At 41.9% G+C, this 12167-nt stretch overlaps 2 protein-coding genes across 2 annotated transcripts in view; one reads left to right on the plus strand and one right to left on the minus strand.

The window, feature by feature from the left end:
• The window catches only part of LOC119425684 (growth factor receptor-bound protein 10), a gene marked incomplete in the record, with an annotated part of 634378 nt that overhangs the window by 308472 nt on the left and 313739 nt on the right, over positions 1-12167 (plus strand).
• The window catches only part of LOC119425683 (SNF-related serine/threonine-protein kinase), a 32401-nt gene continuing 21865 nt past the window's right edge, over positions 1632-12167 (minus strand). Inside the window, exons 5-8 of the mRNA XM_037693227.1 lie at positions 8480-8621; positions 6281-6493; positions 5868-6002; positions 1632-4261 (exon numbers count right to left, since the gene is read on the minus strand). Coding sequence (XP_037549155.1) covers positions 2965-4261; positions 5868-6002; positions 6281-6493; positions 8480-8621 — 1787 coding nt within the window. The 3' untranslated portion in view covers positions 1632-2964. The remainder of the gene's footprint in view (positions 4262-5867; positions 6003-6280; positions 6494-8479; positions 8622-12167) is intronic.

The following is a 12167-nucleotide window of genomic DNA, read 5'->3' on the forward strand; positions in this document are numbered from 1 at the left end:
TCTCCAAGGAGTTCATCTTCATTCACATTATTTTATTGTAATAGGTCTCTATCATATACATACAGTACAATATGCTCAAGACAAATTTTATGGCACATCCATTGTTGTACATTTTGCAGTCGCTGGTATTGCTGTGATCTTACAGTAAAGTGACCGTTTGATTCTGTTACGTAGGTGGAGACAACAGGTGGTTTGACCTCGTGAGTTAAGAGTTAAGGTTGCTACAGCGAAACACATGCACGGTCATGTTAGATATGCCACTAGGGGCGGGTTACACATCCAGTTACAAACACTTGAAGGGTGGCGGTGTTGTCTTCTGTTTAAGACCCTTTTCTTAGGAGTACGCTACAGCAGTGGCTACTGTGATCCTAGAAAACCAGTTTCCAACCCATTTGACTTTTTTGTCTGCACATAAACATGAATGGAGGGCCACTTTGAGTTTAAAGAGCTGCCTTTGCGTGCCTATATATGTGTTTAATGTTGTTTTCCAACCATCAGAACCGTCTAACTCTGGGTTCAACCCTGATTTTCCAGTGGGAGTAAAGAATAAAGATGTAGAAGGATCTAGCATTCTCTACTGCAATACAACTCTACTAATAAATACTACAAGTACAGCGTACTGTTTAACTATACACATATGTACAACCTCTGTCTTCCAAGTGCAGAAATTTGACAACAGTTTCTTTCTGCCTGTTCGAGATAAATGAAATGTCAAACGCCATAAAATACCACGTGCCACCATCATGCATCGCCACTCTTGTCTGTTTTCATTGTATTTGTCCTCATTTGGATGAAAACCGTGCAGTGGGTTCACATGCACCCATCACGGACAAAACTGTCATAATAATTCAGGGGCTTTTAATGATTAATTTGAACCTTTTTATCTAAAGTGGAATGATTATACAACAAACAATGATTTTTCAAAGCAAATTTTTGCTGCACAAGTTCGAATTTATTCAATTTTTTTTTTCATCAACACGGAGTCAAAATTAACTACATAAACTCAAATATTTGCAAAATTTCAAGTAAATATTTAATAAGTCTTAATTGGACAAAGCCAAGGCCTATTGATTTATTTATTTTTGACAGTATAAGAAGAAATTAACAACTCAGAATTGGAAAGTCAAAAAAATTCAGTCAAGATTTTAAAAGAATTGCAGAATTACACAAGCTGGGAAATTATTTTAAAGCTACTTAATAGCTTGTTAAAAAAAAAGTTTTGTAAGCTCAATCATCCAGGTAGATAACAACAAAAAAGGTTAAATCATGTCATCTGGACCAGTTTCTTTAAGTGAGAAACATTTTATCCCCCATCCAGAGGACTTCCTCAGTCTACGACCTGCCAACCAGATATGTCCCATAGGTTCCTTCATTGATATGTTTCAAGTCAACCTTCTGTTGGAATCTCAGAAGTAGACTTTTAACACGTGCAAAACAATCAATCATCATGTACAACAATTGTTTTAGGCCAGATGGCCAACTTGCTACTCACAGACCCATACTTACAGATTCACAGACCTAGACCAGCTACCTATGGGACAGATCTGGTTGGCAGGCTGTAGACTGAGGAAGTCTTCTGGATGGGGGACGAAACATTTCTCAGTTAAAGAAACTGATCCAGATGACACAATTTAACCTTTTTTGTTAATAGCTTGTACTTCGAACCTGCTCACAAATTTGGCAAGGTCTAGAAGAAGACCCTAAATGCTCTTCTCAAGGGAAAGAAATTTGGTTTGGATGTTTAGTAACAACCCAGGAACCACCAAGAATCAAGCAGGCCGTGAAGTGAAAACTGTTGGTCCCTGTCCACAGAGAAGACAGGTCTACATGGACCGACAGTGACAAGAAGTACGCTTGGAGGAGTTCAGACGAGGCTTTCAAACATCACTGTACCAACTGTGAAGCACAGCGGTGGTTGCATCATGCTGTGGGGAAGTTTTGCTACCTGAAGTAATGGTGGGTTACACAAACGCATTGGTTTCTGATTGGATAAAGCAGGCTGACGTTAGGTGCATGGCGTTCCCGTAGAGCCAACCTCAACCCTGCTGAGCGTTGGGACTGGAAACTGGATCCATGTTGGAAACATTTTTATTTAAATTTAACAGTTCTGAAAAAAGAAAAAAGGGTCAAATATCAGCCGTAAGTACTGGTACTCCAGAAGCTTGTGGGTGGCTTCATCAAGTTTGTGGTTTGGGAGCAACTAGCTAAAAAAAAACATTTTACCAAATATTTGATGGGTATTTTGTGTCCCCGTTTATAATTTTGACCCTGTGTAGATTAGAAAAGAAACCATATTAAAACAAACTTTTGCAGTAAATTCTTGTTTCCCAAATCTTTAAAGTCACATGTCCTAAAATGAATTTGCTCTGGAAAATTACTTAAATACGTCATTAAAAGCCCCAATTTAAATATAATGTTCTTGTCCAAAATGAGTGGATGCAAATGTTCAACCTCAGCTGCATTTGACTTAAATATTTAATAGAATTTAAAAAATCTAAAACGATTGTCTCAAAAATAATTAAAAAAATATGATAATAAAAACATCAGAGTAGAACAGAACGTATGATATGTAACAAGATACTAAAACGTTCCTTTTCTCAGCTCATTGGAGTAAAGTGAGGCGTGAACTTGGTGCAGTCCCAGCAGATGTGTGCAGATGGTGAGCACCTCGGGAACCTGATGTCCTTTTTAGCCACATTTAAACACACCTGAAAGTCTAAAGTCCCTTTAGTGTTTTGTTTAATTATTTTTTTGAAAGTGCTTCACATATGTACACCTCATCCCATCCTTGGTGTCTAAATGTGCAAGTTTGGCATCAGGATTTTCTCCCCGTGTTAAAACTAAACACCCAAACGATACAAAAACTGCAAATTTATGACGTTCGCTGGGAAAACAGAAACAAAGTAAGGGAATGATGGTGTGTGTGCAAATATGAGGTGGAGTGAGCATCCTGCGGCTGTGGGTCTATATGACCTGGCAGCAGCTGTGGGGGGTGGGGGTGCAGAGCAAACCCTCTTTGGGGCTTCGATGGATGTTGACAGATAGAGTCTTCTCGTTTAGAGGCATCTGCAACGCATGGTTCTTCATGTTCCTGTGGTTCTCCCTAGCCAGGTCCAGTTCTCCCAGCCTCAAGGATCCTGAGCAGGGACCCTCCAGCAGCGGATCTCCCAGTACGTCTCCCAGAGGGGGCTGGTGGTAAAGGTTGCCTCTTGGTGAGGGGCCACCGAGGAGAGACACTTTGTCCAAACTACCAGTGGAGCCGCCCATGCACATCCTCCACACAGGACGGTCCTGAGGGTCTACCCCGACATTGCTGCCACCACCAGCACCTCCACCACCTCCTCCTCCAGTTAGGGTGTGGAACTGAGAGCTCAGACACAGACTCATCAGTTTTAGGCTTTCCACTAGGCCACTGGATGCTTTGGCTGTGCCCTTACCTTGACCTGACCCTGATCCTGGACTGGCACAGTTAGAGGGACTGTCTTGCTCTGTCCCCCGTATCTCCCTGTCCTCCGTCCTCTCTGCTCTATCGTCCTCTCGTTCTCCTACAGTTAGTGGGTCTGGTCTAAGGGGATGTTCTCTCAGATCATCACTAGTCTCTGAACTGGGGGTGAACGTGGTGTCCAGTGCTGTCGCACTGCTAGTCTTAGGGGACAACATTAGTGTTGAAGATGAAGGTATTCTGGAGTTCAAATTGAGGCTAAGACTGGGTTTTGGTGGGCAAAGTCCATGTAAGTCTCGTCTATCCTCCTCTTCCTCGTCTTCTTGGTCTTCCTCGTGGATCTGGTTAAGAATCGGGGCGCTCATACGAGACGTCATGCGATTACTAGATGTCGACGAGGAGCAGGAGGCCTTGCAGCGAAGCACGACTTGAGAAGGCAGCGTAGAAGGAGGCAAACACTTATCTTCTGCTCCTTCTTCTTCCTCATCCTCTTCCACACTAAAAAGACTCGGGCTCCGTGGTTTGCAAGGCCCCACTGATGCCAAGGAGCCAAGCCTGAGTGGGTGGGAGTGTGGCTTTGCCAGAGGCCTCAGAGCCCTCTCCTGGTCTTGTCTTACGGGCTGCTGTTGGCTGAAAGCCGGAGTGTTGCTCTCCTGCCGCTGGTTGAGGTCTAGCAGAGCTGTTTTGGGTCTGGGACCTTTGTGGAGGCTTTCAGCACTACGGGCAGGGGACTGTGGTCCGCCAGGATGGGATATAGTGGGACCTCCTAACCCATCACTGACATCCTGGTGAACATCTACCCTGGTGGGCCAAGATTGCCTGTGAAGAGTAAAACACAATTTTAACTGTTAACACGACTTTATGCATAAACTGGTTATAAAGTCGAACACTAAAAACTGTGATAAGCTGCCTTTTTCACTTTTATGTATTCAAGGATGTATATGCACGTATTATTTTTAATAAACAACAACACTGATTTTAAAACAACCCTTATGAATGCTACATGGCTATGCTAACAAAAAGCTAACTAGCTTACCATAAAGACTGGTGTGAAGAGAAAATATCTGTTTACTAAAGATGAAAAATGCAGCTACACAATTTGAGCTTACATTTTAAAGCATATTTATATATGTTAATATTTGTAATAAAAACAAAATTATACTTCAAGTGGAAGCTCAGATAGATCCTAGGTTTTTGTTTTGCAGTACGGCACCCTAAGCAAAATGTAGTGTATTTAAGTATACTAGAAGTATTCTTATTTTACACTAAAAATGAGGAAGTGTACTTGAAGTTTACTTTTTATAAACTTTATTTGATAAACTTAAAAATAGTATAAAAATGTCCCAATTTAGTCCAAACAAGTATTGAATCAGTATACTTCTAGTACACTACAAGTATGGTGTGTAGTATACTTGATATACTTATACTTAACTTAAAGTATACTTGCAAAAATAAACTTCAAATGTACTACTTTTTCTAAAGGTAATTCTGTTTTCCAGAAGAAGCTAAGCTAACCGTTTCTGAATCCAGCATTAACTTACTTTGTTCAGGAAAAGCAAAAATGAATGCATGAATTAGAAAAATTATAATTTTTGTTTGAGGACTTTTTTCATTTGTAACAACCAGAACCAGGCTAAATTCTGGCCTTCTTTCGTTTGAAAGACTAAGCTATGCTAGCTGCCTGTAGCTTAACATCTGCTGCACCAACATGGCAGCTCTTGGCAACAAAAGCTGTAAGGCCTATTACTTTCATTTAAAAGAAGTACAACGCCCAGGTTTCTTTATTGACAAAGGATGGAAACTGGAATAGAAATTTAGAATAAAATACTGCTAATTCAGGGTGGCGCGGTGGCGCAGTTGGTAAGGCTGCTGCCTCTCAGTGAGAAGGATGCTGGTTCAAATCCCGGCCCGGGACCTGTCTGGGTGGAGCTTGTATGTTCTCTCCGTGCATGTGTAGTTTTTCTCCAGGTACTACAGTTTCCTCCCACAGACCAAAAACATGCACGTTAGTCTGATTGGTAACTCTGAATTGTCCCTAGGTGAGAGTGAGGTCTCGTTTGTCTCCACGTGTCCCTGTGATGGACTGGAGACCTGTCCAGGTGTCCCACGCCTCTCACACAGTGATAGGTGGACACGGGCACCAGTGACCCCCACAACCCAAAAAGGAAGAAGCGGGTAAAGATGATGGATGGATGGATGGATGGATGGATGGATGCTGGTAATTCATTCAGTTTTCAAGCTAAACTTTTATCACCTCTTGTTGTTTGATGTTTTTTTTATTGTTGTGTTCCTTCAGTGTTTGTCAAAGAAAAAGACTTTTCAACTTCTGTCAGACTGTTTGAAAACTGACACTCAGCAGAAGCAACTTCCTGTCTGTCACAGGAAGTGCTTGTGAATGCATGTGATGAGTCTGGGTCTTGTTTACCTGAACTGGGCTTTGCTGGGACTGGGCGATCGCGTCTGGTTGTGCTGCTCCTTCTCTTGTCTCTCCCTCAGCATCCTCTCTGCCAGCAGGAAGTAGGTGGCTGTGATGTGGTTGTAATGGTTTGACTCCAGAGCCCTGGGACGATGGTATCAGAAAACCATTTTAAGTCTCACTCACATGTCAGCTGCTTCTCTAAATGACAGCTAAACCGCCTCTATGAGCAGAAAATAATCATTTAAACATGGCAACGGCTCAGGAGTGACTACCATCTGCTTGTTAAACTGTTGATAGCAGCCACTTGGGTTTTAGAAGGATGGGCAATCTGTGACAAATCTTTGTAAATTAAGCAAGAAGGCACAGCTGCATGTTAATTCATGTTTGTGTGTCTGTGCGGACGAAAGGGGGACACCTACTCAGTTATGGCGTCTCTGTCTGCGATGCCTCCCAGCACCATGCGTTGGATGATAGAACTGTGCTCCTCCTCAGATAAGCTGCGATGAGACACCAGAGGGGTGGACAGCTTGGTGGCTGGGGAGGGGTCGATACCTTGGAGCCACTGGTGGCTCTCGATCTGCTCTAGCGTTGCTCGTTGCTTCGGGTCTCTCTGCAGCATGTGACCTATAAGGCTGGAAGGAGGCACAGAGGGCATAAGTGTCATTAATAACTAAAGAAACACCTAGCTGTGGCTTTAGGAATAATTAGATAAATAACACAGATAATTATTGGTAAGAACATGTTTATAGGCTGAAAAATGCATCACATTATAGGGATTTGTTTGGGCTTATGGCTCCTTCAAACGCAACCAAGACCAAAGTAGATCCCTCGTCTTTAAAACGCTCCAAAATGAAACTGCAAACACTGGCAGCAGCTAGCTGTAGCACGTCTGGCACAATGTGGGACAAATTATAATATTTCTATGTGATATTCGTGTGGTGCAATGATGTAAACGTTTATAAAACAGAAATTGCACGAACAATTCAACAATTTATGCACACGGTATAAGATATACAAGCAAAGGCTGTGACAAGGTTTAAAACCTGCAACAAGTTCTTATTTTGTGAGCTCACACATAACGTGTGAATGTTTATGAAGCATTCATTCTGTTGTGATCCATTTTTCTTCCGTGCGTTTTTCAGCATCTTTCTCGTCCAGCAGTTTTCAAACTATTTCAACAAATCATAAATCAAAATGTTCAGCTCCTTCAGAACAATCCTGCTAGGGCTTTTGGTTTTGGTGCAACTTTAGCTTTTTGAAACATTTATCCTTTTCTGACACTTTTGTTCTCATTTTGAGCTCATTTTACATCTTTAGATGTGTTTACAACCTTTTACTGCTCCTTTCACATTTTGTTCCAGTTCAGCTTCTTTCAGTTTCCTTGTGCAAATTTAACATTTTTTTTCAGCTACTTTCAGCTAATTGAAGCTGTTTTTCATCTGTTTTGTGCTCGTTTCAGATTATTTCTGCTAATTTCAGCTGGTTATGCTCCTTTCAGCTTATGTATGCTAGTTCAAGTTATTTCAGCTACTATTTAGCTATTTTATACTAATTTTAGTTTTTTCAGCTAATTCCACATTTTTTTCCCTCCTTTCATATTTTTTTCAGCCTAATTCAGCACAAACGTGCTCTCTCCTCTTCCTTCTGGTAAATTAAGCTTCTTTCTGACTTTTTAGCTACTTTTCAGATGTTTTGTTGTTCCTTTCAGCTTTTTTTAGATAATTTCCACTTTTTTGTGCTCATGTCTGTTTCAAGTTAAGCCTAATTGGGCAAACGTTCTTTCTGCTTTCTTCTGCTAAGTTAGGCTTGTTCTTCCATTTCAACATGTTTTTAGCTAATTTTAGCTGCTTCTCAGCAAGTTATTTTGCAGTAAGCACTCACACTGCATTTTCGCAAGAAATGCAATTTCCCTAGTTTGAATTTGGGTTGCCTGAATGCAGGGACTCACTCAGCTCTGCTATATTTGCTGTTATTAATCAACTAGTTCTAGTGTGACTTCAAAGCCATGGTTCTATTTTAGTAGCCAAAACAAAACTAACACATAAGCTACGTATATGACAATTTTGTTTTTGTCGAATAAATCAAGGATTCTCTTCACAGAAATGAGTCGGAACATAAAGTCAAATGTTTGTCATCTCATCATCTTAGATGCAAAACTGCTGCTATCAGCTGTTTTCAGACGTTCTCTGTCTAAATTGTTCACACAAACGAGGGAGAAAATGATGTTTCCTCAGGCCCACAAGGGAAAATAAACACAACACGAACAAGGGCATGAGCAAATATTGGAAGTATTGTGTTAAAATCAACATAAACTCGTGAAGTCATGGCCGAATGCTCACAGCTACAGTCATCTAAAAATATATTCAGCAGATATTTGTCTGTGACGCACCGTTAAACCTTCACATTGTTGAAAACAGGGCAGACTTTAGAGGATACACTTTCACGCAGCGCTGTGTCTCTGCTGGAGCAGCTGACTGCAGCATGGAGCGAAAGCAGGACAACAGAGAGCAGCAGAGGAGAGACCGCACCCTCACTCCTTCCTCCTTCACACATCTACAGGCATGAAATATGCAGCACCTGCAGAGTGGTCGGTCCATTTGCGTGTTTGGATTACTCACTCTCTGCATGCATGGGAGATGTGCGCAGGCACCGTGTATCTACAGTCCATGATCATAGTGAGGGTCTCGCTGTCGTTGGCCTCCTGAAAGGGGGGCTGACCGCAGACCAGCATGAACAGGATCACCCCAAGACTCCAGATATCTGCACAGACACAGAGAGAAGACTATGGTCAGAGAGAAGGAGGCTCACAACAAACCCAACCATGTGTGTCTTCACTGCTTAGTGACCTGGATTTGAGAAAATGTACACATGAGCTGTCTCCTCCCCGCGTTCCCATGAAGCATGAATCACATTCGATCATTTGAGTTATTTCCATAAATATGTGGGGACTTGGGACTCGTTTGTCTCAGCAGAAATGAGACTCTGCACGGCTGCCTGCAGCCAGCTGCATGCTCACACGCATACTCAAACACACCGTCACGGCAAAGTGGGTTAACGTGTTCACCGCTCAAGGCTTCATGCTAATGCTAATTTCACGCTACGGTTCTTTTGGTCTGATTATTTGAAAAGAGCAAGTTTTATTTTTATTTTTGCTCAGGGCTGACAGGCTGCTGTGGTCAGCACGATGCTCCACTGACACATATTCTGCTGTCAGACACTGACTCCAACAAAAACTCACAGTCAGGGTCACGTTCTGTCAGCAGAATCCGTCTGATTCATTCTGCTTTGATAAACCCCTGACACAACCACAGTTTCTGTACAAGTGCTTCAGTGACCTTTAAAACATTATATTATCTAGGGATGCATGATATTATCGGCATTGTATCGGTATCGGATGATATTTAGCTATAAAGTTAAATATCGGACATTGGCCATTCCATCAAAATAACTCACCAATATAATAGGTATAAATTTGCACTGTTCGAGTACTGTCATTGTGTTAGAAAGAGTAAATGTCATGAATAAATTTGACATTAAACATAATCCAAGTTGAAGTGTTGCATCATTTTCAACCCCCTTTTTGTTATCTGCATTTGGTAGCAGCCAAACCTACAAAGACCATGCAGAATAACGTAGCATTTTAATTCCACAGCAGAGAAAGCTATGTAGTCTCTGTAAGTAGTACTCTAGGGGAAAAAATATCGGTACTGATATCAGTTATCGGCCAAATAAGTTTTAACATATTGGATATCGGCGACAAATCCAACATCGTGCTTTCTAGGTTTCTGATTACTGTGAATGAGGCTTGATCTGTTCATGTTTGCCTCATCTTGCTTCTGATTTTACAGGTGAGTGAGAAAACCTCTTTTAAAAAGAGACACTGCATTTTCTGTGAGTGTCCAGTATGAAAGCTGAGCATCGAATGACTGCTGAAATTTGCTGAAGGAGATTAAACTGAGTCGTTAAAGCTAAAAGAAGAAGAAGAAGCAAAAGTAGCAAAACGTTAGCTAAACAGCTGGTTAACAGAAAATCATCATCAAAATTAGAAAAAAAAATAATTCTGTAAGGTATTACTGTTAACTTTGATCAGTCTCAAATATTTTTAAAATGCCTCAGAGGAAATCATCTCCCGTGCACCTCTGGTGATGTGCTTTAGAGCAGTGGGGCTCAATCCTGGTCTTCAAGGGCCACCAATCTGCATGTTTATTTTCCTGTATCCAACGTATAGAGATATAAGATGTACCCTCTTCTGTACCCTGTTTATATGCTTCAAAGGATGTACCCTCTTCTGTACCCTGTTTATATGCTTCAAAGGATGTACCCTCTTCTGTACCCTGTTTATGTCTCAAACAATGAACCCTCTTCTGTACCCTGTTTATTTGGGGGATGCACCGTCTTCCCTGACATGTCTACTTGTTTCTTCATTTCACGTTAGTTTGCAGAGCACGCTGGAGAGCGCAGTCTCTCAGTGTAACTGTGTTGGTTTTCTGTGAGAGGTGAGTATTTATTGCTCTGAATCGATCAGGCGTTGTTTCGTTCTGCTGATGGAAGGAGCAAAAATGCTGCTGCAGTCCCCACAACCACTTTACCCCTTCGCCACTGTATCCTAGCAACGGCGACCCTGCTCCCTCAATACTCGCGTCATCTTCTTGCCAAACTTCCTTCCTCCATAACTTTATTTATAAACCACGTAGTTGACACATCTCAGCGGATAACACTGTTGGCACCACTTACATCGACAACAAAAGGCCATGTAGTGTTGACAGCTGAGCGTTAACATCCCTCTGTGGACACAGTGTTTCAACACGACTGCTTCCTGGTGAAAATCGACAAACAGTCCCATGCGTCCTGACATTGTTAACCCTCCACCTGAGTGATCCTCATCCTGTCCTGCTCCTCAATATGCAACAAAAATAACAACAAAATGATACTCCCATTGTCGACTGTACACTGATACAATTTAAATGATGCATGCACTCTATATCTGTTTTTCCTAAATGCTGTTAGGTAAGTTATTATTTTTAAAGGGCAGCATCTAGAAGAGGAGGAGGAGGGGAGACTATATTTAACTTTCCATTTATCAAAGACTAAAAAGGAAGGAGCCCACACAGTGAAGAGCATGAGAGGGAAAAAGAATGCTCTTGTTATTTGAGCATCATCTGCTCTGAAAATAAATAAAAAAATGCTAATTTGTGTCTTGCAAAAGAATAAAGCTGCGTATGTTTGGACAAGTTGAGGATTAAAGACGGTTTATAATGTTGTACGGATAAAGGTAACCACACAATCACTGGACAAACACAAGGACGATAGAATAGATCCCAAATCCTCTGACAAAATGGACTGATACGGCTTTGTACACTGTTTGTACCTGATTAAACCAGCCACTAGGGAGCACAAGCCAGTGTATCTCTGGTTCTGGTCCCAAACCTGGGTAAATAGTGAGGGTTGTGTCAGGAAGGGCATCCAATGTAAAACACTTTTGCCAAACTAATGCAAGTTCATCTAAGTGATGCCATACCAGATCAGTCGAGACCCGGGTTAACAATGACCGCCACTGGTGCTGGTGACAAACAGGGTGCCGGCAGAAATTTAGCTACTGTTAATTGAAGACCACGAGGAGGGAAACATGTCAGAAGACAGAGGGAGAAGAGGAAAGTCAAGAATGCAGGACTGAAGGTTGCAACACTAAATGTGGAGACAATGACAGGCAAAGGTAGAGAGCTGGCTGACATGATGCAGAGAAGGGAGGTAGATGTTTAATGTGTCCAAGAGACCAAGTGGAAGGGCAGCAAGGTTCGCAGCATTGGAGCAGGGTTGAAAGTGTTTTACCATGGTGTGGATAGAAAGAGAAATGGAGTAGGGGTGGTCCTGAAGGAGGAGTTGACAAAGAATGTAGTAGAGGTGAAGAGAGTGTCAGATAGGGTGATGTGCCTGAAGGTAGAAGTAGAAGGTCTGATGCTAAACATCGTCAGTGGTTATTCTCCACAGGTTGGATGTGATGTGGAGGAGAAAGATACATTTTGGAAAGATCTGGATGAAGTGATAGAGAGTATTTCCAGGGAGGAGAGAGTGGTGATCGGAGCAGACCTGAATGGACATGTTAGTGAAGGAAACAGAGGATGAGGAAGTGATGGGTAGGTTTGGTGTCAAGGAAAGAAACCAGGAAGGACAGATGGTGGTGGATTTTGCCAAAAGAATGGAAATGGCTATAGTCAATACCTATTTCCAAAAGAGGGAGGAACATAGAGTGACCTGTAAGAGTGGAGGAAGGAGTACGCAGGTCGACTACATTCTGTGTAGAAGAGG

The sequence above is a fragment of the Nematolebias whitei genome, chromosome 19 (assembly GCF_014905685.2).
Source record: "Nematolebias whitei isolate Nwh7 chromosome 19, NemWhi1, whole genome shotgun sequence".
NCBI classification, from domain to species: Eukaryota; Metazoa; Chordata; class Actinopteri; order Cyprinodontiformes; family Rivulidae; genus Nematolebias; species Nematolebias whitei.